Below are 25,778 nucleotides of genomic sequence, written 5' to 3' on the forward strand. Positions count from 1 at the left end.
AGCCCTCCGGCCTCTCGGATCGATGGCCTTCTCCCTCTTACTTCCGCCATGGATTTCCCACGAACCGGAATTACCCTTACGTAACACTTCCGGGTCCGATTCTCACTGCCTCCCGGCAAGTTGGTCGCTCTCTGATCATCTTCCATTCCTAGAGCGGACGCCCGAGAAGTTTCCCCCTCTTCTTCGGCCCTCCGCTTGGTGTACTTCCGGGAGAATATCCGGGCCGACGGTAATCCAAACCGGAAGTGAAAGCCTGTACCGCTTTTGGCCTGGCACTTCCAGCGGCGATAAGGCGACGCGGTGAAGAACCGCTTGGTCGTTCGCGGGATTCGGTGTCCCTCGGCGGCCGATGAAGCGAGAGGGAGTCGGAACGGCACAGGTGAGGAAGAAGGAGAGAGAGTGCCAGCTTTGAGATTACTGCAGAGCTAGGAGGCCATGATGGGGAATTAAACCAGGGGGTGAGGTTTAATTTAAACTTAGCGAGAACTCAGCCAGTCGTGGGAAGGGGGGCAACAGAGGCAAATGCCCTGCCTTGGAGGAAGGAAGACCTGCATTGCCAGCACGGGAGTAGAGGAACAAGCTTGTAATCGTGCAAAAGGCGGGGAATAACAGAATAACAGTGTTTGAAGGGACCCCTTGCTCAGACGGGAAACCCTATACCAGGGGTAGGCAACCTTGGCTCTTTTATGACTCGTGGACTTCAACTCCCAGAATTCCTCAGCCAGCACAGCTGGCTGAGGAATTCTGGGAGTTGAACTCCACGAGTCATAAAAGAGCCGAGGTTGCCTACCCCTGCCCTATACCATTTCAGACAAATGGCTGTCCAATCTCTTCTTAAAAACTTCCAGTGTTGCAGCATTCACAACTTCTGGAGGCAAACAGTTCCACTGATTAATTGTTCTAACTGTCAGGAAATTTCTCCTTAGTTCCAGGTTGCTTCTCTCCTTGATTAGTTTCCATCCGTTGCTTCTTGTCCAGCCCTCAGGTGCTTTGGAGAATAGGTTGACCTCAGAGGATAATGTTCATCGGATAATGAATGGCAGTTAATGGGACTGGAAACACTGGAGGCAGAGTGGAAAGTGGAGGTTCACTATTGAGCAGAGAGGAGAGAGATTGCATGGCAGGGGAAGGAGGCAGGATGATTGTAGATGGAGCAGAGAAAGTAGGAAGGAAGAAGGTAAAGCATTGGAGAACTATTTTCTGTCTTCCTGCACACCGTGGAGGAGAAGTAGCCAAAGGAGAATGAAAGCTTAGCCTGGAAGAGTTGAAATGGGAATGAGCATGAAGTAGAGGAGAATGGTACAAACCTCTAGGGCAGCACCAAGCACAGGAAAGGTCATGTTTTGTCATCATAGAGACAGATTGTAGTGTATGAATGTGTACTTCATTTCCCTACAATATTGAAGTTTGCTAGTTGCAGCATTTTTCTTTTGAGCTCTTATTCTTGGTATAATGATTACTAATTGGATTCATTATAGTCACCCACGCCAAAAAACTTGCCTTCTCACTTAGGTTAAGGCTCCTCGCATGTCATACTAATGTCCTAGTGAAAGATCATTATTTTGCTTTTGTTTCAGGATGACTACATTCTAGTCTATTAGGAAACCTTGTTATTAAAATTTGTTTTTAATTTTTATTTCTGTTTGTCTAAACAAAGTTTCTTATAACAAGAGGAGTGGCACAATGGCTCAGGGTAAGATGCTGGGCTTGTCAGAAGGTTGACAGTCCAGGTTTGAGACCCGAGTGTTATGCAACAGTATAAACTCCTGTTTTTCCCCCAGCTCTTGCCAACCTAGTAGTTCAAAAGCATGCAAATGTGAGTAGATAAATAGTACCCCTTGGGGGGGGGAAGATATCTGTGCTCCATGATATCATGCTGGCCACATGACTGTGGAAACGTCTTTGGACAGTGCTGGCTGAATGGCCTTGAAACAGAGATGAGCACCACCCCCTAAAGTCAACTACAACTAGCAGAATGAAATCTGCAGGGATTCCTTTTTATAACAATTGAGATACAATGCTTACCTATTTGATTTTACCTATTTTAATTTTTGTGCAGATTTTCCTTGTTTTCTCAGGATATATTAAGACCAAGACCATTTAGGCAGCACCTGAGTCTAGACTGACTCTGGGCAGATCACAGTGAAAAATACAATATAGATAGCCCTTCACTTACCATCATTCAAGTACACCAACTTAAATTTCTCTTTCTCTGTCTCTGATTCCCAGCGTTTTGAAGCACAAAGACTTCAGTCATGGATTTTCAGCACCGTCCAGGTGGAAAAACAGGGAGTGGAGGTGTTGCCTCAGCCTCAGAAAGCAACAGGGACCGCAGAGAGAGGTTGAGGCAACTAGCCTTGGAAACGATAGATATCAATAAGGTGAGCTTCTACCTTTTTGTTGTGTGGTGAATGAAAGTATAACATCTATCTATATAAATAAAAATGTAAATGTTCGTTTGTTCAAAATCTTAAATCTCCAAAAGTTCTTCACCGATTGCTTTGAAATTTTGACACAACGTTGCATTCGAATACATGCGTGTTTTTATATACCTATATTATATAGATGTCACACCTGTGACAGGTAAAAACATGCTTTTTTTGAAAAACAGTGCCATCTGTTGGACATAAAAGCAACACACACTTTTACCAGACTGAGCCACAGCAACGCGTGGCCGGGGACAGCTAGTAATGAATAAAGGACTGATTAATCTTTTGGTCCATAGCCACCATCATTCAACTGTTAGGGTCCATCCTCTGCCACAAGAATCCACTGCATGACTTCTGCTGTACACTCATCTCAATCTCATCAGCTGTTTGGAAGGATCAAACTAAGGAGAAAAAATGTGATGCATACCACAATGAACTCCTGGAGGAAAAGCAGTACGTACACTTAATAAAGAAAGGCCTACTTAAGACGGAACACATTTTTCAACAGCCTGTCTCTAGTTTAATCCTCATGTCTATAAAATGACATTTTTACATCAAACATTCAAGGCTCCTCCCCTTTTCCATCAAAACTGCTCTGAACTACATCAATCCAAAGTGTGGTTTTTTTGGGGGGGACACCCAGAATTCCCCATATGCAGCACCCTAAGGTAGCAGGTTTGGGAAAGACCTCTCTTTGATTGGTAGCTACCAATTAGAACAGACAGCAATGGGCTAGTAATGAAAGTATATATTAAATTAAACACATCTGTTGGGTGTATGGATCTCTCCATGGATATGCATCATTTTTATTTTCAAAAATACCGTAATAGCAGTGCGGATGTAAAAATTACATGTGGGAGGAAGCCACGGTTGGGACACTAGATTTTAGTTCAAAGTACTTCACTTCCAGAAATCATCTGTAGTGGTTTGGTTTGGTTTTGTGCTTTTTAAGTCAGCACTGACTTCTGGTGACTGCCTGGACAAGTCTCTGCAGTTTTCTTGGGAAAATTTTTGGAAGTGGTTTGTCATTGTCATCAGCGTTGAGAGAAAATAACCAGGTCAAAGTTGCCTGATTGGCTTTGTGCCCAGGACAAGAGTAATATTTATGGTGTTCTGATTCCTAACCTGGAACCTTAACCATTACATCAAACTGACTGTCTCATATATATAGTTTGTGTGAAGTCTACACCCTGGGGTATGGTACATACGTACTTTCTATATTGCCTAGACTGAGACTTAACCCTTATTTTTTCCCAACAGGATCCCTATTTTATGAAAAACCACTTGGGGTCTTATGAATGCAAACTTTGTCTGACACTGCACAACAATGAGGTGAGGACTTATTTTTGCAAATGCACTTTATCCGCTGAGAAATGGTGTAATTTAGCAATAAAGTTATTGTGAATGCCCCAACCTCAGTACAAGTATTTCTGGAAGAATCTTTCTAACATTCTAAAACCTGCTGGTTGGTTTAATTATTGATATTGGCTATGGTAATTCTTTATTATTTTTATTTATTTGTATCCCACCTTTACTATTTTTGCAAACAACCTGTCATGGCAAAAATATTCAACAGATCTTCCTCCTCCTATTTTCTCCATAACAGCAACCCTGTGAGGTGGGTTGGGCTGAGAGAGAGTGACTGGCCCAATGTTACCCATCTGGCTGTCATGGCCAAGGCAGGATTTGAATTCACAGTCTCCCACTTTCTAGTCTGGTGCCTTAACCATTAAACGACTCTGGCTCTCTTTATATTGTTTATCCTTGTATTGTTCATAACTTTGATTAATTGTTTAATTTACATTTTAACTGTTACGGATGCATTTGCTGATTGGTTTTCAAAATGCTTTGAATCTTGTTTTGGTGTATAACAAATAAATGATAATGTCTTTGAATGGATATGAAGGAACGTCCTCCCACTCTGTTTAAAAGGAACCCTTCCTCAGAATCACAGGAACTAGACCAGGGGTAGGCAACCTTGGCTCTTTTATGACTCGTGGACTTCAACTCCCAGAATTCCTGAGCCAGCCATGCTGAGGGGAAAGAGAGAGGTTTCCAAGCTGAGCCATGCTGGCTCGGGAATTCTGGGAGTTGAAGTCCACGAGTCATAAAAGAGCCAAGATTGCCTACCCCTGAACTAGAATATTAGCCTGGGTTCCCACAATTGTCTATAGCAGGTTGGGAACCTTATTGTTTACAGATGGTTTAGCAGGTGGGAAGCCAGCAATTCTCTTAGCTCAGTGAAAGAACCAGACCGTCACATTAACTCAGTGTCAACGCTGCAAATACTGTATATTCTTGCTTTGACAATATGCAGAACTGTCTGGTATTTTTATCGTTAAATCAGGCAACAGTGAAAGGGGAGGAGAATAAGGAAAGTCCGGGAAAAAGGAACCGGAAGTGAATCACATCTTCCAAGTTAATTAGAAGATGTGAACCATGACCCCAAAATAGGGGAGGGAAAAATGCTTGGAATGTATGTGCAATGGAAAAGAAAATCAGATCTAAGCATCCACCATGCCGTACTGACATCTCTGTAACCTTAATAAATGCTTTTAGATTTAAAAAATGCCTGAAAGTTCTTCTAAGTGTTTCGTTAATCAGACACATGACACTCAGTTTGTTTGTTTTTGCAATGCATGTGATGTGAACGGGAATTATGTTTTGTTTACTCATTTCTAGCATACTGTATGGAGTCAGCATTCTCTTTACCTATAGAAAACGTTTAGCTGAGTAGCAAAATATTTCTTTTCCGTATAAAAGAGTTACAATGTCTGGCATCTCCAGAGAAGGCAAAGAAAGAAACTCATCTGAAACTGTGGAAACTGCTGCCAGTGAAGAGCAGAAAATGTTCAGCTGAATTAACCCAGCAGTCTGAATAAATAGCCCATTTCATTAAAATCCTTTTAAAAAACACTTTAGGGAGAAGTTTATCTCAGAATTGGCCCCTTGATAGTGCATAGTTAAAGCTTGAGCTTGGAGACCTGAGGTTGCTTGACTTTACTGATTCCCTCCCGGCTCTATTCTTGAGAGGCCAGGCTTGACCTAGAATTTAACTAATCTCACCCATCCTTTCTTCTTATCCGACAGGGAAGCTACTTGGCACATACCCAGGGGAAAAAACATCAGACCAACTTGTAAGTTGCTAATTGCAAGCACCTCTTTTCTTTATTTTATCTAAACTTCTCCCCCCTGTTCCTCTATTCTTGCATAGGCCAAAAAAAACCAAACTATACACTCTTCAAGAACAAAGAGTGTCTTGGGAACCAGCTCAAAGTTTGCTAGTTACAAAGACACAATTGTCTTTCTCTAGCCTTGGGGTAGTCTACGATGTAGCATTTTTCATGATATCTGTCAGCCTTCCTCCACCTGATAACAAACTGTCTTAGGAGTACTCCTGAGGACTTTGGCTGTAGGGACAGTGTGTCTGATTTTTCCTAAGATTGTGTGTATGTGGGCGTGAGTGCATTGTCTGAAACTTCCAGTTGAAGGCCAGTTTCATTGTTAAGCTTTACACGACAGTTTGTTTGATCTCAGAAACATCCCTAGTAAGTATAGTTTAAAGTAATTTGGATAGTTTTGTTTATATGGAGGGAGAACCAAGCCAGAGTATATGATGATGGTGGTGGTGGTGGTGGTGGTGGTCGAAGGGACCTTGGAGGTCATCTAGTCCAACCCCCTGCTCAGGCAGGAAACCTATACCATTTCAGACAAATAGCTGTCCAATCTTTTCTTAAAAACTTCCAGTGTTGGAACATATATTGCTTCTTGTTATTCTGTAATTGTTCTAAGTAGCCTCAGATATTTCTACGAACAGATAGGTTTCCAAGGGTTGTTAATAAAGTGGTGGGACCAATATAAATTGATTTTACTTGACCATTTGGATTTATACTAGACTAGTATTTTTTCAAGGGGGCATACGGTGGCTCAGCACTTAAAGACGATGAAAGCTAACAGACTGGGTTCAAGACTTGTGCAGGAATAATGCTAAAGACCTTATGCACAGGTGCTTAAATACGTATTGTCTCTGCCCCCCCCCCAATGGTGGAGAACTCTGTAAAACAAATCCCCCCCAATCTTTTCTCAGAGTGCTTTGATGACTTTGTTCCCCTTCCTTTCATTTGCAGAGCTCGACGAGCAGCCAAAGAAGCCAAAGAGGCCCCAGCCCAGCCTGCTCCAGAAAAGGTGAAGGTGGAAGTCAAGAAATTTGTGAAAATTGGCCGGCCAGGTTACAAAGGTAGGCATGGCTCCTAGCTACCTGAGACATCATCTCACCCTGATGGAATTAGCCCGCCCCACTCGTGCTGGCAGAAGGGGCATGCTGCAGACCCTGTCAGCCAAGGAATTTTGGCTGGCAGGGTCCAGAAGAGGAACCTTTTCTCCCATGGCTCTGGAATATCCCCCCCCCCCGAGGTCCGATCTGTCCCCACCTTTTTGATCTTCTAAAAGGCCTTGAAGACATGGCTGTGCCAACTATCCTGGGGACTCTAATGGGAGTGTGACAAGTTGGAGGTGGCTAATGCAGTAGAGAACACCCTCCCTCTCCATCCTGCTTAGTTCTATTTTAATTCAATTTTAAATTTAAAATCTTGTTTTAATGTTTTATTCTGAATTTTATCCAGTGTCTATGATGCCTAAAGTCATTTCTGGTGACATGGGTAGCATACGATAGAGAGATAGAGATAGAGATAGAGATGAGATAGATAGATAAGATAGATGATAGATAGATGATAGATAGATGATAGATAGATAGATAAGATAGATAGATGATTGATAGATAAGATAGATGATAGATAGATTAGATAGATAGATGGATGGATGGATGGATGATAGATGGATGGATGGATGGATGGATGGATGGGCCACAAAGTATTCCAAAGCATTCCTTTGGAAACAGGTGAATTTGAAATGGGTAATTTCAACCATTTTGTCTTCCAATGTGCTTGAAGCAGCCCTCGTAGTTCTTTGAATGGGACATTCAATAGGAGATTTGATTCCGAGTCTTGGAGCCCAAAGCTGATGAAATAAAGTATCCTGTCGCAAATGCCTACTTAGCACGCTGTCTCTCTTTTATCCATCCTTTCAGTAACCAAGCAGAGGGACCCAGAAACAGGCCAGCAAAGCCTCCTTTTCCAGGTAAAATACACCTGACTTTTTAAAATTTCTTTAGTAAATATGTGCGGGGTAGTCCTCAACTTACAACCAGTTGCTTAGCGACAATTTGAAGTTGCGACAGACCTACCATGGGGCTACTTCAGGCCTTTACAGCCATTTGCCCCATTCCATGGTGACATGACTGAGTTTACGATGGTTTTGCCAAAAACTGGCATTTACTTCTAGTTCACCGTTGGTTCATTCAACAACTGCCGCACTCACTTAACTGCCGCAAAAAAGGTGGTAAAATCTGGCCAGTTATGTGACTGACCTGTTTTACGACCATCAAGACTTACTATGATGGGCAGGCTCCATTATGGTCATAAGTTGAGGACTGCCTGTATATTTTTTTAAAAAATAAGTTCAATAAGTGTCTTTGGCCCAGTCAAAAAAAAAACACCCAACTTTGGGGGTCCCTGGTGCTCTCTGAGCTTGATTATTCTCCTGTATGCATTTTTCTCTGTCGTGCAGGAGAACAGCCAAGCTCAGTGAACACCAGAGACCCCCACAGTTCAGGCTTGAGCTACAAATATTAATACCACTTTACAATGCCTTGGTAAGGCCACACTTGGAATACTGCATCCAGTTTTGGTCACCACGATGTAAAAAGATGTTGAGACTCTAGAAAGAGTACAAAGAAGAGCAAGATCAGGGGACTGGAGGCTAAAACATACAAGGAACGGTTGCTGGAATTGGGTATGTCTAGTTTAACGAAGAGAAGGACGAGGGGGGACATGATAGCAGTGTTCCAATATCTCAGGGGCTGCCCCAAAGAAGAGGGAGTCAAGCTATTCTCCAAAGCGCCTGAAGGCAGGACAAGAAGCAACGGACGGAAACTAACCAAGGAGAGAAGCAACCTAGAACTAAGGAGAAATTTCCTGACAGTTAGAACAATTAATCAGTGGAACAACCTGCCTCCAGAAGCGGTGAATGCTCCAACACTGGACGTTTTTAAGAAGAGACTGGACAGCCATTTGTCTGAAATGGTATGGGGTTTCTTGCCTGAACAAGGGGTTGGACTCGATGACCTCCAAGGTCCCTTCCAACTTTTTATTATTATTATTATTATTATTATTATTATTATTATTATTATTATTATTATTATTATTATTATTATTATTATTATATATTTTCTATTGGTGCCTCAACTAATTAGTATCTATTCGTGATACTGAGCATAGAAGAGGCCTGCTCTTTCTCTCCTTTTGCTCCTCAGCTATTATCCATATGAGCAGGTAGTTGGATTTGTTGGATTTAAATGGTCCCTCCAGCTTCCTGTTCTTCTGGCTCTGCCCCACACAGATCGATTACCCAGAGATTGCTGAAACTATCATGCCGAGACACCGTTTTATGTCAGCGTATGAGCAGCGAATTGAGCCTCCCGACCGGCGTTGGCAATACCTTTTGATGGCAGCAGAACCCTATGAGACAATCGCTTTCAAGGTAATGTTCTAGTCTAGCCCAGGGGTAGGCAACCTTGGCCCCTTCATGACTTGTGGACTTCAACTCCCAGAATTCCTGAGCCAGTATGGGGAAAACTTTGGCCCCTTCATGACTCGTGGACTTCAATTCCCAGAATTCTGGAAGTTGAAGTCCACGAGTCATAAAAGAGCCAAGGTTGGCTACCCCTGGTCTAGCCTCTTTTGTGTTTTTGGGACATTCAAAAGGATAGATTTAGTTATGGAAAGTTAAGTGCTTCTGGGAAGGGACTTGGTTTGAGGGCTTTCAGTTTTGTAAAGAAAAGGAAGGGAAATGACATGAATCAGGAATCTAAGATTAGGGTTTCTATTGAACTTCATAACGAAAATCAATCTAATGGTTCTGGAATTTCCATTTGTGTTGAACGTTTGCATCGTGAGATCAAATTCCTGAAAACAGGATTTGATTCTCAAACTTCCCTGGTTGGTTGGTTGGTTGGTTGTCCCTTCTCAAAGAGGCATTTCCTGATGATGGGATGGATCGAATGAGAGATAGTATTAGTTTCTTTCGATTGACAAGTACTGGCTGCTGCTGCTGTGTGTCAGACACAAACACGGGGTGCTGCCCTGTGAGTATTGATGGTTTGCAGCATATTAGTTATGGGGTACAAAACTGGGACCTACCGGTAGTCATACCCCAGTCTGTGAAACAAATTAGGCTAATTTAAAGATCCTGGTTTTTCCTTCTTAGATATGCAACGTTAATTGCTAAAGATGATGGCAGAGAATGAATACTTGCTTGCACAGGAAATCTTAGCCACTGACGGCAGGGTTGAGGCATGCTAAATTTCCCCTCAGCTTTCCAAGGTAGAAAGCACAAAACAATGAATTCAAGTCTCACCTTAGCCCTGAAAGCCAGCTGAGTGGCTTTGGGCCTATCCCAGGAGGCAGGGAGTTCCAGTCCCGCCTTAGACATGAAAGCCAGCTGGGTGACTTTGGGTCAGTCACTCTCAGCCCAACTTACCTCACAGAGTTGTTGTTATGGGGAAAATAGGAGGAAGGTGTGTTGGATATGTTCACCGCCTTGAGTTATTTATAAGTATAATAAAGACATGATACAAGCAGACAGACAAATAATGGAGAAATTCCACTAGGCTGGAATATATTGGTGTATTGCCCCAATTCCACCAGGATGGCTTGATTTTTCTTCTTTCGACAGATGTAAAATCAAAGCATCTTCAACTCTTTTCTTTTGGCCTTGATAGAAAAAAAGATGATAGGGTTTTTTTTCCTGCTGTTTTTGTCACTTTCAACAAACTGCCTGACTTCTTTCATAAGCTGTTAAACACAGCCTTTGATGTCCCGTGATGCAACAGCTTGGCACCGCTTCTAACCTCTTCTCTTCCTCTTTTGCAGGTGCCCAGTAGGGAGATTGACAAAGCTGAAGGCAAATTCTGGACTCACTGGAATCGAGAAACAAAACAGGTAAACGGTTAAGAGATAAAAGCCGCCAACTGCCCTTGTCGAGGGGAGCTGGATAATTTGAAAATTCCTTTTAAAAACCAACCTTCTTTTACCTTGGCAGAGGCACTGTTGAGAAGAAATGTAAGTCAAGATCAGAAAACTTAATTAGCGTCATCATTAGAAAAGTAAAGATGGCCTTGCTGGATTATAGTTTGTTTAATCCTAGCTATAGGAGGGGCAGGTTGGGTGCCTTTAGACACAAGCACCCCCATGGCTGTTCTGTAGCATAATACCTGGAAGTGGGTTCTTTGGAAGCGGGAAAGATCAGGTATCTTCCTCAGAGACAGAAGCTCTAGAACAAAATGTATGAAATAATGGATATTTCTGTCTCATATAAACACAGGTAGCCCTCGACTTACAATGGTTCATTTAGTGACTGTTCGAAGTTACAGTGGCACTGCAACAAGTGACTTATGACCACTTTTCACAGTTACAACCTTTGTAGGTAGCATACCTATGATCATATGATCAGAATTCAGATGCTCGGCAACTGACTCATATTTATGATGGTTACAGGGTCCTGGGGTCACATGATCACCTTTTGCGACCTTCTGACAAGCAAAGTCAAAGGGGAAGCCAGATTCACTTAACAATCATGTTACTAACTTAATAACCGGGTTACTAACTAATTGGCTACACTTGACAACAGTGGCAAGAAAGTCGTACAATAGGGCAAAACTCACTTAACAAGTGTCTCCCTTAACAGAAATGTTGGGCTCCATTGTGGTCATAAGTCGAGAACTACCTATATCTTGGTATCCTCCAAATCAGTTGGGATGGCAGAATTGTTCCCACCCGGCTAGGAATTTTGGGAATCGCAGATTGAATCGATCAGAAGGACTCAAGCAACCTTCTGTGGTGGTTTTTTCCCAGCCCTGGTTTTGAGGAATCCTTTGTGAAGATCTAACTCGGGGGTAGGCAACCTTGGCTCTTTTATGACTCGTGGACTTCAACTCCCAGAATTCCTGAGCCAGCATAGCTCAGCATGGAAACCTCTCCCTTTCCCCTCAGCTTGGCTGGCTCAGGAATTCTGGGAGTTGAAATCCACGAGTCATAAAAGAGCCAAGGTTGCCTACCCCTGGATTCTAACTGGATCCTTGCAGTCAAGTAAAATCTAATGTTCTCCCCCCCCTCCCTTTTTTCCCCTTTTAGTTCTTCCTTCAGTTTCACTTCAAGATGGAGAAGCCACCTGTTCCTCAAAGTATCCCGCCACCAGCTACTGTGAAGCGGCCTCCCCCGCCCCCTCTCATGAATGGCCTGCCCCCCCGACCACCACTCCCGGATTCTCTCCCCCCTCCTCCTCCTGGGGGCATGTCTATGCCTCCCATGCCTCCCCCGACAGGGCCCTTGCCCCCAGGTCCACCCCAGTTGCCCCCAGCCCCTGGCGTCCCTCCTCCTGCTCCAATGCCCCCGATGATGAGACCTCCTCTCCCCACGGAAGGACCGGGGAGCATTCCTCCACCACCCCCTACCAGTTGAAATGTCCTTTCTTTGGCATTTTTTTTAAAAAAGGCACCTGTTGATCTTCTCTCGTTTCTTCCCTTGTGTATTTTTTAAATACATCAGTGACTTCAGTTCAGAATCCTGTGGCTTCATTAAAAAGACCTTTTCGTTCCTCCCCTTCTGATGAAGAAATATTAATCCAAAACATCCATCCCTAGAGCAGTGTTTCTCAACTTTGCCAACTTTACATGGTATGGCAGTGATGGCAAACCTTTTAGAGACCGAGTGCCCAAAAACTGGCCCCGCCCCCACCCCGCCTGCCCACAGGGCCACTCATCACCTCCAAGGCCCACCGCAGATCGCCCAGCAGCGCCATGGCTACGCCCTCTGCCCGCACCCCGCAGCATCAACTGCGCGATGGGGCGTGAGGGCAAAGTCTTGTTTATGCTGCCTGGCTGCCATGTCCTTGGCTACGCTGCTCCACGTGGGCCACGCTCAGGGGCGACTCTCCTCCAGGGGGGCTCCTGGTGAGGAGGGGGTCGTGGGGGGAGGCAAGGCTGTGGGCAACAGCCCACAGAGAGGGCTCCAAGTGCCACCTCTGGCGCCCGTGTCATAGGTTCGCCATCACTATGGAATGGACTTCAACTCCCAGAATTTCCCATGCTAGCGTGGAGAATTGTGGAAGTTGAAGTCCACTCATCTTAAAAAGTTGCTAAGCTTGAGAAACGCTGCTCTAGACTATTTTAAGTAAAAGAATCTGTTTTGCATTAGAGTTTGCTTCCTTAAGATAGTTCTGTGTGGGAAACAAATAACCACCAAGATCCTAGTTCCTTCTCTTGCTATCTGGTCTTGCCGTTAGCCTTAGATGTGGGTCCAGAGCTAATCAAATGCAGAAGGCAGCTTCAAGCTTCACTGAAGCTGGTTGCCAGAAATCTTAGAAGAGCACAGCTGGATTTTTGGTTTGTCATTTGCTTTGGATACTGCTGTAATCAGCAAGGATTCCTGGCAATTAACACCACAATCGCATAAACATTAAGCCCACAAAACTAACTCCTGGCGGCACCAATCCAAATAGTCTGCAGAGTACTTTGGTTTGACCACTTTCCACAAATTAGGAGTGAGTGTAGCTCAAGATTGAGGTTCTCTAAAACAGGGTCCAGATGCTGACTTCCCTCTTCGTGTAGGTTATTTTTTTTATACTTTCCATAACACTCCCTATCATAGAATTTGGTGTTTGTTTTTTTTCATGGCTGCCCCTATGAGTTGACATTTTCATTGAGCTGTTTGCCACAATAATCTCTTTTTTATGTTAGCCAAAACAATTCTGAAAATGAAGTAAAAGTAATTTTTCAAGTTATAGTAATGGAGAGTTTGTTCAGGAATTAATAGTTGGGGACGTTCCATGGATGGATGGATGGATGGATGGATGGATGGATGATGGATGGATGGATGGATGGATGGATGGATGGATGGATGGATGGATGGATGGACGGGAAGGAAGGAAGGGAAGTTGTAGGAAGGAAACGTTGCTTTTATATACAGAAAGAATTTGTGGTTGCAGAAAAAGCACAGTGGGGTTCAAGATACTGAGATATAGTTGTCCTAATTTAGCAACCACCTTGTTCAGGGGCTTGTTACAAGGATTATGGGAAAAAATAACCTTGCAACCAATGCTCACATTTATGCCATTTGCAGGCCTGTAAAGCAAAGAAAAACAAGATTGTAAACCGAAGTGTGGTTCACTTAGCAGCCATTTCCTTTAACGTCCAAGTTGCCTATTCCAATTGTTGTGCACTGGGGAACCTTGCATGGTAAAGCCCCAAGAATGCTACATTAGCTGAGCAATACCTGATCTATAGAAGTATGGCAGGTGTAGTACATAAACTTGCAGAGACTGCAAGACTAGGATGATCTGGCTTTGACTGTGAAATACATTTCTACTACCGTGTGCATGTGCACACACCAAAATACTGTGCAATCGATCAAAAGCCACAATTTGTAAATTAGTGCTGGTTTGGACCAAAAAGTGTGTTGACTAGTTCACGTTGTTTCAGAGTAATGTTTCAGCAACTTTTAAGATGTGGACTTCAATTCCCAGAAATCCCCAGGCTGGCTGGGGAATTCTGGGAGTTGAAGTCCACATGTCGCTGAGGTTGAGAAATATTATTTCCAGGGTAAGGATTTCATTAATGCCATACCTCTATCCATGGGAGATTCCCAAGGCATGATTAAGGCCTCCTTCCTACAGTTAACCCTGAAAACTCAGGGTTAACTACTAGTTTATCAAATGGGGTCCATTTTCTAGATTTGACCGAAGAGATCAACCCCGACTGCTCTTTAGAAGGCCAGATCCTGAAGTTGAAACTCAAATACGGTACTTTGGCCACCTAATGAGAAGGAAGGACTCACTGGAGAAGAGCCTAATGCTGGGAAAGATTGAGGGCAATAGAAGAACGGGACGACAGAGAAGGAAGTGGCTGGATGGAGTCACTGAAGCAGTAGGCGTGAGCTTACATGGATCTAGAAGATGGTAGAGGACAGGAAGACCTGGAGGAACGTTGTCCATGGGGTCGCGATGGGTCGGACACGACTTCGCAATTAACAACAACAACAATGTGTTGCAAAAGCCATCTTCCCCACGTTCGTTTAAAATAAGGTGCAGGACCTTGCCTTTGTCCACTTACCCCATAGCTAATCTTTGAGTGGCCAAAGGCTGCACTTAATATTTTGCGGTTGGGAGGTCTACAAAATCAACCGTGACATTTAGTTAGAAGGGGTGGAGATCTTTGTAACGGTGATGTGGCTATTTGAGGGCACATATCTATTTCCCAACTTAAAATGCCTTCTCAGCCAAATGCATTCATTTTATTACCACCACCATCTCAATGCATAAAAATGGGACTGAATTTTTTATCCTGCTCCTCCAGTGAAGACTATAGATCAGGGGTGTCAAACTCAATTTCATTGAGGGCCGCATCAGCATTGCGGTTGCCCTCAGGGGGGTGTGTGTGGCCAGGATGGGTGCGGCCTATGGAGTGGGCATGGATGGAGTGGGTGTGGCCTACTGGGTGGGCGTGGCCAGCTCTACATCATTCGCGTCAAGGGTGCCTGTGGAGGCCTGGGCAGGAGTGGGACAGATCTGAGGGTCTCTGCCAGAAGGGGGTGGGACCAGGACCTCTTCCAGGCGATGGTGCATTTCTTCATTCCTCACAAAGGGTGACACCTACCCAGCATGCACCCAGGGGGTGAGGCCGACATGGCAGGGGCTGGTTCCTCGCTGTTTCCAGACGGCCTTGTGGAGCTAAGACTGAATGCGTTTCAGCATAGATGGCCACCACAAAATTGTACATTGGCTCCCTCCTGGCCGGCCAGGGCCAAGGCAGCGGGGGCCGTTCCCTGTTTCCAGGATGGCTTCGTGGGCCACATGAAACCACTTTGCGGGCCACATTCGGCCCCCGGGCCTTGTGTTTGACATATCTGCTATAGATTGTCCATTGTCTTGAGATCCTCAGAGGCCAAATTAAAAAAAAAAGTTTAGCCCCTGGATAAAAAGAGTTGCTAACTTGATCTGCAGGTCTGAAGGAAAAGGCCAATAGCACATCTAGTAACAATGAGTTCCATCAGCTTAGCCTTCCCATGAAGCATTGGAGGCAACCACTAAAGGACAAACAAAATGTCTCTGAACCATTTCCTTCCCAGATTGGTTTAGTACAGTGTTTCTCAACCTTGACAATTTTAAGGCATGTGGACTTCAACTCCCAGAATTCCACAGCCAGCATTGCTGGCTGTGGAATTCTGGGAGTTGAAGTCCACATGCCTTAAAATTGTCAAGGTTGAGAAACACTGGTTTAGTAGCTTTTACATTCTTTAACTCCTTAAGATTTTTTCCCCCTCCCGTTCAATTGTGTTCTGATTCTCAGACCCCTCAACCTACTTCAAGGTATTAATTTAGGCGATAAATATTTAAAGGAACAAATACTTTTTGCTGATTAAAAACAGCCTTTATACAAGATATTAAGGGGTAGAAACATGATAAGCCGACTCTGATACAATGTAAAGACTGAGAGGTTCAAATTGTGTGTGAATGTGGGTTTTGCTTTGCTTTGATCTCTTGGGGGGAAAAATATGATAAAAAGTGTTTACATCAAGGTTGAGCCTGCTTGGATGTCTTGCATTTGCTAAAGCATCCGGACTTAAAAGATATCAAAAACCTGCAAATAGAATAGGGCGGCTCTTTTGAGCCAAGAATTCTTCCAGGACAGTGTGATCATTCAAGGTCACATGGGTTAAAGAAGAAAAATTCAGGCCATCTCTTTGTGTCTGTGTGTGCGTGTGTGTGTGTGCCTGTGTGTGTTATCCGATGCCTTCACTCCCTTCTGAATTTACTCTGGGGAATCCTGGAGAAGGCTTTAGTTCTTCAGGGAAGCAACCATGCAGCTTGGCCTTGCCAGCATCCTCCTGGGTCTCTGGCTGACAGCTGAGTCCCTCTCTTCACCTGCAAAGGGAAACCTCCACCTAGAAGAAAACCCTCTGAGACAATGGGAGAGTCCCAATTTAGGAGAACTGAAATCCTCAGAAGAAGAAGAAGAAGAAGAAGAACACATCCAGGTTACACTGGATTTCAAGGAAGCCCCTTCAAAAGTCGTGTTGGTTTCCCTGGAGTCAGAAGACAGCCCTGGACGTCTCCCATCCCACCTGCCCTTGGCTGAGAAGGAGGCGAGACCCTTGAGTTTATGGCCCCAACCCAGTTCTCAGTCATGGCTATACGAGAGCTCAGAGGAATCCGTGTGTCACGTGAAGCTGGACAGGGGCAGCTTTTGGGGTCCTAACCATCTGGAGGTGGGGGGCCTCCTCAGCCGTTACGACAGCGGGTTCCTGAAGGCACTGAGCAGATCTGCCTGGAGCAGAGAGGACCTGGAGACCTTCGGGATATGTCCCTCAAGTCCACCCCACAACCTTCTTGGGTCACTTCAGCGTGTGGCTGATTCTCTGGGCAGGCCTGCCGGACACCGTTTCTTCATGCTGCATTTGGAAGAAGGTAAGTGCAGACAGGGAGGGGTGGAAAGACACAACTTACGTTATTGCTGCTATTCCCTCTGTTCTCGTTTCTAGGAAGCTTTATTTAGACTTTCTATAACACCAATGAAGTTTTAGAAGTTTGCCTTGAACAGTGATGACGCTTAGTATAAAACGATAAAATAGTATAAAGCGATAGTAAGAGCATAAAACAGCATAAAATGATAAAGTGCTTATGTAAAGCATCTGGTGCTTTTTTAAAAATTCTTCCTCCTTTCCCTTTCCTTCTCCCAGTGTACATTCCTTGGCTTCAGCAATTCTACGGAATACCAGATTTAAATCTAAAGTACACTAAATCGAAGCCGATTGTTTTGTAACACCAACAGCGAGATAAACATGCAAGCAGACAATACCAGTATCGATGGGTGTCAAAGGAAAAGGGGGAAATACTTCTTTTTAAGAAAAGAGAAAATAATCTTGAAAAGGAGGAAAAAACCCTCAATCTCTTAAGTAGGACTGAAATAGCTTGAAGGTGCAAAATGCAGATTTCTTGTGGGTGTGGAGTCTTTTTCATCAGACCAAATATGCTGATTGCTCAGAAGTCCAAATCAGATCCTTCGTAGGATTGCTCCTGTCCTACATATCTCTTTTTTTGGGGTGGGGGAGATTTTTCAGAAAGGATCAGCTGCCCTTCTGGAAAGTAAATAGAGACCAGCTGCAAATAATAATTACAAATAATAAATATCCATTTTTACCTGTTGCAAATAGTTTTTTTGGGGGGTGGACAGATCTTCCCAATCACTCTGATGATAGTGAAAGCTTCAGCTGCAACTTTAAATTATTGCCCCCAACAAAAGAAAATGACCCCTCAAATTACATCTGCTAAGGCATTAAGTCAGGGGTCTTCAAACTTGGCCCTTTTATGACTTGTGGACTTCAGATCCCAGAATTCCTCAGCCAGACATGCCTGGCTGAGGAATTCTGGGAGTTGAAGTCCACAAGTCATAAAAGGGCCAAGTTTGAAGACCCCTGCATTAAGCAAATCAAGCCCTTTTTTTTTAGTTTTGCAATACTTAATATTTATAAATCTGGATGACACAGGATGCAGGCTCCTGCTCATGAGCAAATGTAAAAAGAAACATTGCAGGATGGAGCAGACAGGTGCTCTGCTTTTCCAAAAGGTGGACGTAACAAAAGAGGTGGACTAGATGGCCACTGGGCCCTCCTTTTTGAAATTTTATGTCTTTTTCAACCTGTTCGGCATAGTCCACATCTTGGTCCTAGCCATAGACTTAACAAATCCAATTGCTACAACATCAGTACAACATGAGGTAACCCCCCAAATGCACCAAATCACAGAAAGTCCTCAACTTACAACAGTTTGTTTGTTCAAAGTTACAATGGCACTGAAAAAAGTGACTTATGACCGTTTTTCACACTTACCACAGCTGCACTCCTGTGGTCACATGATCCAAATGTAGATGCCTGGCAACTGACTCATATTTATGACAGTTGCAGTATCCTGGGGTCATGTGATCTCCTTTTGTGACCTTCTGACAAGCAAGGTCAATGGGGAAACCAGATTCACTTAACAATCCTGTTACTAACTTAACATCTGTTGTGATTCACTTAACAACTGTGGCAAGAAAGGTCATAAAATGGGACATAACTCCGTTTTGTTAAACGAGACATTAACAAATGTCTCACTTAACAAAATGGAGCTTTGCCCCCATTTTATGACCTTTCTTCCCGCAATTGAGCCCAAAATTTCTGTTGCTAAGTGAGACATTAACAAATGTCTCACTTAGCAACAGAAATGTTAGGCTCAGCTCTCGTCATAAGTCGAGGATTACCTTTATGGCATCTTTGAGGACTTGGACTTGTTCATACAATCAGCTAAGTTAGTGACTGGATTCCCCCAATGCACTGAATCACAATCTATCCTGTTCCACCTCAGCCCCACCAAATATAATGTGTGAATCCACCAGTGTCTGGCTAAAGCTCCTCTCCATCTATCTCTTGTTAACAGAACATACCATTTTTCCTTGAGATGTAAACATGAGTCAGTGGTATTGAGGCCAGGGGCACCTGCAGGATACGGTCAAAAAAGCCAACATGGCAACCACAGTATAGTCCAGGGGTAGGCAACCTTGGCTCTTTTATGACTTGTGGACTTCAACTCCCAGAATTCCTGAGCCAGCATGGCTCAACTTGGAAACCTCTCCCTGTCCTCTCAGCATGGCTGGCTCAGGAATTCTGGGAGTCGAAGTCCACGAGTCATAAAAGAGCCAAAGTTGCCTACCCCCGGATAGTCTGACTGAACTTCTGGCCACACCCTGTGGGTGTCCCTGATTCAACTGTTTTCCATTTTCTAAAATTCAGCCGGTTGACTCACAACCATTCAGTTAGCAACCATTAGAAGTTACCATGGTGCTGAAAAAAGTGATTTATAACCATTCCTCACCCTTATGACTGTTGCAGCATCCTCATGGTCATGTGATCAAAATTTGTGTGCTTGGCAACTGGCATTCGCTTACAATGTTTGCAATGTCCAGGGGGTCACATCATCACCATTTGCAACCTTCCCCACTTGGCTTCCAATAAGCGAAGTCGGGGGGGGGAGAGCCGGATTTGCTTAACGACCACATGATTTGCTTAATGACCACAGTAATTCACTTAATGTCTACAGCAAAAAAAGATGGTAAAATCGGCCATGCTCCACTTAACAACCCCCTTCCTGACAATGGACATTCCGGTCTCAGTTGTGGTCATACGTTGAGGAGTATCTGTACCTTAAAAGAAGGAAAATTAATTTAAATGTTAGTCAAGGAAATGCTCAGATGACTAGGAGAGCGAGAGAAGAGAGCTGGACAATATGAGACAGGGTAGCACCCCAGATGGTTTATTTTTAAGAGAAATGGGAGGTCCTTGCCTTGTATCCCATTTTTTAAAATTTTCTTCTTCTCTTTTGGCAGTGAAATGGGAAGTCAAGACCAAACTCAGGTTTAAGCTGACCTTTCAGAAGGATGTGGAAGAGCCTCTCAGCTCCTTGCAGCTGGTCCTTCTAGTCTTTTATCAAGGAGAAAAGGAACTGGTGCATCACAGGGTCGCAAAGAGATTTCTAGTGGGAGGGGAAGGATTACATCAAAAGCAGGTTTGTGGGACAATTCCCCCTCCCCCCCATGTTATTCCTAATAGCTCTTGTTCCTCCGAGGAGATCAACGTATCATTTCAACTACATTTGTTTACTTATATTTATCTATTTGTATATTTATATCCCACCTGTATTATTTTTACAAATAACTCAAGGCGAATATATCCAACACGCCTATTTTCTCCATTACAACCCTGTGAGGTGGGTTGGGCTGAGAGAAAGGGACTGGCCCAAAGTCACTCAGTTGGCTTTCATATCTAAGGCGGGACTAGAACTCACAGTCTTTTGGTGATTGGCCCAAAGTCACCCTGCCAGCTTTCATGCTTAAGGCAGGATTAAAACTCACAGTCTTTTGGTGATTGGTCCAAAGCAGGACTAAAACTCAGCCAGAGGACCACTAACCGGGTTTCAGTGAGACGGATTCCGTCCTGATCTTAAGGGCCAGAGGACCACTAACCGGGTTTCAGTGAGACGGATTCCGTCCTGATCTTAAGGGCCAGAGGACCACTAACCGGGTTTCAGTGGGACGGTCGAAAGTACGAATTCCGTCCTGATTTTGAGTGTCAGAAAACCACTAACCAGGTAAGTCACTCTGCCTAAGGCAGGACTAGAATTCCCGGTCTCCTGGTGATTGGCCCAAAGTCACTCTGCCTAAGGCAGGACTAGAATTCCCGGTCTCCTGGTGATTGGCCCAAAGTCACTCTGCCTAAGGCAGGACTAGAATTCCCGGTCTCCTGGTGATTGGCCCAAAGTCACCCTGCCTAAGGCAGGACTAGAATTCCCGGTCTCCTGGTGATTGGCCCAAAGTCACCCTGCCTAAGGCAGGACTAGAATTCCCGGTCTCCTGGTGATTGGCCCAAAGTCACCCTGCCTAAGGCAGGACTAGAATTCCCGGTCTCCTGGTGATTGGCCCAAAGTCACCCTGCCTAAGGCAGGACTAGAATCCCCCGTCTCCTGGTGATTGGCCCAAAGTCACCCTGCCGAGTTTGAACCTAAGGCAGGACTAGAATTCATAGTCTTTTGGTGATTGGCCCAAAGTCACCCTGCCAGTTTCTGTGCTTAAGGCAGGACTAGAACTACAATCTCCTGGTTTGCAGCCTGGTGCCTTAACCACTATAGTATATACCAACTGGCCCTCAGTTCTATTTATTTATTTATCTCTACAGTACTTATATCCCAGCTTTCTTATTTTTATACACAACTCATGATATGAACATACTTAATATGCTCTCTCTGAGCCCAGCCTACCTTGCAGGCTTGTTGTGGGAAAAACAGGGGGCAGGAATATTAAGTATGTTTGCCAAGTATGTTTGAGTTGACCAAGTATTTTTCTAAAAAGGCATGATGATGGTGATGATGTCCTACAATGGATGATTCAAGGAGCTCTTTTGCTTCTTTAGTTCACATTAAGGCAAGTTAAGATAGACACTCTACAGAATTCCCAAAAATGCTACATCAAAGAACCCAAGATAGTGTCCACAATTGTGAAAAGCCCCACCCCTTTTAAAAATACCATTTGCACTTGATTTGACACCCCCTCGCTTCATAAAATGCTCTCCCACCACCTAATTTTCTCTCTGTGGAAACCAAGAATTTGAAATTTAAAGAAATGAGATTCAGTCTGAACATTAGGGAATGTTTGGAGGTGGGAGTTCCTAGTGGTTGGAGCAGACAATCATTAAGAGACATGGACTCCACTGGGATTTTTAAATGAAAACTGGACTGCCAGCTGTTTAGTACAAATTACTACATTTCTAGAGTTGGTATAATGTTGGACTAGATGAAGTTTCTCAATACCAGCAACTCAAAGATGTATGAATTTCAATTCCCAGAATTCGCCAGCCGGCATGACGGCTGGCGAATTCTGAGATTTGAAGTCCACACGTCTTAAAATTGCTGAGCAGGAGCTTTTAGCAGGCTGCATGGATTAAGTAATTCTTGACCTGAGAATAAAACATCAAGAGAGCTTCTGCATTTCACGAATGCAAATAAATGTTTTGAACAGGGACTTCAATCAAATATATGAATGTTGGTGTATGTTTATTTTTTAAAATTTTCCCATCCCAGGTTGTTTGCCTTTCCAAAGGAACTCGCTACCTTGTCCTCCAGGGCTCTGTGATGTCCGGCAGACATTCTCCTGGTGAATTAAGATATGAACTTTCTTTGGAAATCAGGCACCAAAACAATACAGGTAGGTGAGAGTTCCCAGAGGGGGGGGGGTCTCCTGTTCCTCCATTTGAAAAACACAAATTTAAAGTAAATCTTAAAGTAAATGTTGATTTTAATAACCACTTTGTTAGATGTGCCATTTCAAGAGTTTGGAATAAATATAAAACAAGGTTTTTTTATGAGGAGGCCTCTTTGAGTGTCTCCCCAGGAAGGTATTTTTTTTAGAAAAGAAATGCTGCTGAAGCCAGACTGGTGGACTTATGGTCAAATCATATATTTTAATTTTAGTGATCCTATCCTCAAGTCTAAGGAGAAGCTAGAATCAAAAGAACATGTCTATATATTTTACGTATTTACAATTGAAAGAAAGATTTAAATCAGACAAAAAGAGTTATGGGTTTGTCAAAACTAATCAAGGAGAGAACCAACCTAGAACTAAGGAGAAACTTCCTGACAGTTAGAACAATTAACCAGTGGAACAACCTGCCTCTAGAAGCGGTGAATGCGCCAACACTGGAAGTTTTTAAGAAGAAACTGGACAGCCATTTGTCCGAAATGGTATAGGGTTTCCTGCCTGAGCAGGGGGTTAGACTAGATGACCTCCAAGGTCCCTTCCAACTTTTATTATTATTATTATTATTATTATTATTATTATTATTATTATTATTATTATTATTATTATTATTATTATTATTATTCCCACAATGGACAAATGGCTGCAAAAGTTGATGGAGTTAGTAGAGATGGCTAAACTAACTACTTTGTTTAAAGAAAAAAACCACAATGACTTTTGTTTCTATTTCAAAACCACTTCTGGACTTTGTACTTGAGATGGAAAAAAAATGAAACTTTGGTTTTGTGTTTCACCAATTAGATAGGTTTGTTGCTATAGAACTGGCTAGTTTATACTACTATGTAGAAGTAAAAAGTTGAGATTTGATGTTATTATGTTATTCTACTGCACCAAAGGGAGCTGGAAGTCAATGCCTTTTCTTTCTTTTCCCCCCTCTTTTCTACACTTTTCCCTTCTCTTTTCCCTCCCCTGTTTTTCCTATTATCATCTTCTGTATTTTTGTATTTTAAATTATAAACTAAGAAAAAAGAAAAACACAAATTCTAAACAACTGATCAAAACGCAATGATTTTCTCTGGTATAAAATGGAGCCCTTTGCAAGTTTCACAAGCAAGAACATTGTGGACCTCCAAAAGTGCTAAACTACAACTCCCAGCAACCTTTCCCCTATGTGACCAATAGTGAAGAACGCTGGGAATTGTAATTTAATAACATTTCTCATACATGTTTCCTTGTGTCTATGTACTGGTGGTCCTTGAGTTGCAAGTATTTGTTTAGTGACCACTCAAAGTTATAGCACCACTGAAAAAAGTGACTTATGACCAGTTCCTATACTTAACGACCATCACTGCTACCCCACAGTCACATGATCATTTCTTGACATGATATGGAAATTTAAGTTTTCAGTCTAGTGCAGGGGTAGGCAACCTTGGCTCTTTTATGACTCGTGGACTTCAACTCCCAGAATTCCTGAGCCAGCCATGCTGAGGGGAAAGGGAGAGGTTTTCAAGCTGAGCCATGCTGGCTCAGGAATTCTGGGAGTTGAAGTCCACAAGCCATAAAAGAGCCAAGGTTGCCTACCCCTGGTCTAGTGTGTAACTCTGGATTTCCCCAGTATAAATTAAAACCTCACCAATTACGACATGCCCGCAACTTTAAAACAGATTTATTTATATATTAAATTACCAATTTTGCCAATACTTACATTTTCTGGAAAGATTTTGGAGCATAATAAGGTAACGCTACACTGCTGATTTTAACTACTCTCGCCCATTATCAAGCGAGCTACTGCATTCAAAGTACAGAGTACAGGTAGCATCGACTTACAATCATTTGTTTAATGGCCGTTCAAAGTAACAACAGCACTGAAAAAAGTGACATGACTGTTTTTCGCACTTATGACCGTTGCAGCATTCCCCCAAGGTCACGTGATCAACATTTGGATGTTTATGAACTGTTGTAAGTTGAGGACCACCTGAGTTAAATATTCAGAGCTTCCCCTATTCTCAACAAACAGCAAATTGGATTTTATTTTTAAACATTCCTGATTAGCATAATGTTTTAATGTTTAATCAGTTTAAACAATTTAATAATCTGTTTGTATTATGTAACCATCTTTGTTTAGATATATTGCTTCAACTATTTCTTATCTTGAATTAAAGTTCTAACATCAGAAAAAAAAACATTTGGATGCTTGGCAACTGACTCGTATTTAGGACGGTTGCAGCGTCCCGGGGTCACGTGATCCCCTTTTACAACCTTCTGATAAGCAAAGTCAATGGGGAAGCCAGATTCACTTAGCAACCGTGTTACTAACTTAACAACTGCAGCAATTTACTTAACAAATGTAGCAACTGGAAGGTTGTAAAATGGGGCAAAACTCACTTAACAAATGTCTCGCTTAACAACATCAACTTTGGGCTCGGTTATGCTCATAAGCTGAGGACTACCTGTGGTCTTCAAGGGCAGCCTCATCTAAAATACATTGCAGTAATCCAGGTCACCAGAGTGTGTTAATGTTACAAGGTCTCGCAGTTGACACAGTTCACTGTTGTCTTCATGTTTTCTGTACAGATTCCTCCTTTTTCTTTTCCTGGAGAAAAGTCTGTTGTCCTGTTAGTCTCTAGTTTTTTTGGTAACCCTTTTTTCCCCCAAAACTAATGTCTCCCCAGTTTCCTGGAAAAGGTTTTGTGTTTTCTTCCGATTTCTTTTTCAACTTGTCATGAAAGATTTGAGAGCTGCTATAGCAGAGGTACCCAACCTTTTGGGCACCAGGGACCGGTTCCATGGAGAGAGGTTTTTCCGCGGACCGGAGGGGGCGTGGTTTTGTGTGCTGCCTGCATCTTGTGGATGGGGCTTTGCTTGTTTGTGCAGCCCGGTTGCTGGCAGGCCGCGGCCTGGTACTGGTCCATGGACCGGGGGTTGGGGACCTCTATTGTGCTGGACTAGTATGTAGCCATAGCACGAGGCTAGGCTGGGAGCTCCGTAGCAACATGTAACATTTACGTAGAATGTGGAAATCCATTATTCTTTTACCTGTGAGATGGGTTGAGATTACAATCTACATTCTGGAAGAACTTCTACAATAACTGTGAGTTAATGTCTTGAGGATACCTGGAATAAAATAATTTTGCTTGACTTATCCACTGAGTTTATTCTGCCTGTTTCAAGTGGAATCCAGCAACCTACTCTGCATGAGGCAGGAAACCTGTGCTATAGGATTAAGGCCTTGAGCCATAGGGAAGATGATAACTCCGAAGTACAACATCCGGGTTACATTTATAGTCTTTTAATTCATTTCCATTGTTTCTTGGGCCTCAGAAATTTACGACAATAGAGGGAGAATCTCATTGCTGGTCCAATAAGTCATTTTCTTGTTCCTTTTTTTTTTTTTTTTT

At 43.3% G+C, this 25,778-nt stretch overlaps 2 protein-coding genes across 2 annotated transcripts in view; both read left to right on the forward strand.

Moving 5' to 3' along the window:
- Positions 1-254: 254 nt before the first annotated feature.
- On the forward strand, positions 255-12,026 carry SF3A2 (splicing factor 3a subunit 2). Its single transcript, XM_015810076.1, has 9 exons — positions 255-379; positions 2,230-2,381; positions 3,690-3,761; positions 5,520-5,566; positions 6,557-6,666; positions 7,516-7,565; positions 8,886-9,026; positions 10,418-10,486; positions 11,678-12,026. The coding sequence occupies exons 2-9, from the start codon at positions 2,256-2,258 to the stop codon at positions 12,002-12,004; spliced, it is 942 nt and encodes a 313-aa protein (XP_015665562.1). The 5' UTR covers positions 255-379; positions 2,230-2,255; the 3' UTR covers positions 12,005-12,026.
- A 4,373-nt stretch (positions 12,027-16,399) lies between these two features.
- Positions 16,400-25,778, forward strand: part of AMH (anti-Mullerian hormone) — a 13,768-nt gene continuing 4,389 nt past the window's right edge. Inside the window, exons 1-3 of the mRNA XM_015809940.1 lie at positions 16,400-17,006; positions 19,960-20,138; positions 22,206-22,333. Of these exons, the coding sequence (XP_015665426.1) occupies positions 16,400-17,006; positions 19,960-20,138; positions 22,206-22,333 (914 nt within the window). The remainder of the gene's footprint in view (positions 17,007-19,959; positions 20,139-22,205; positions 22,334-25,778) is intronic.

The sequence above is a fragment of the Protobothrops mucrosquamatus genome, unplaced genomic scaffold (genome assembly GCF_001527695.2).
Source record: "Protobothrops mucrosquamatus isolate PMUCROS unplaced genomic scaffold, P.Mucros_1.0 scaffold6, whole genome shotgun sequence".
Taxonomy (NCBI): domain Eukaryota; kingdom Metazoa; phylum Chordata; class Lepidosauria; order Squamata; family Viperidae; genus Protobothrops; species Protobothrops mucrosquamatus.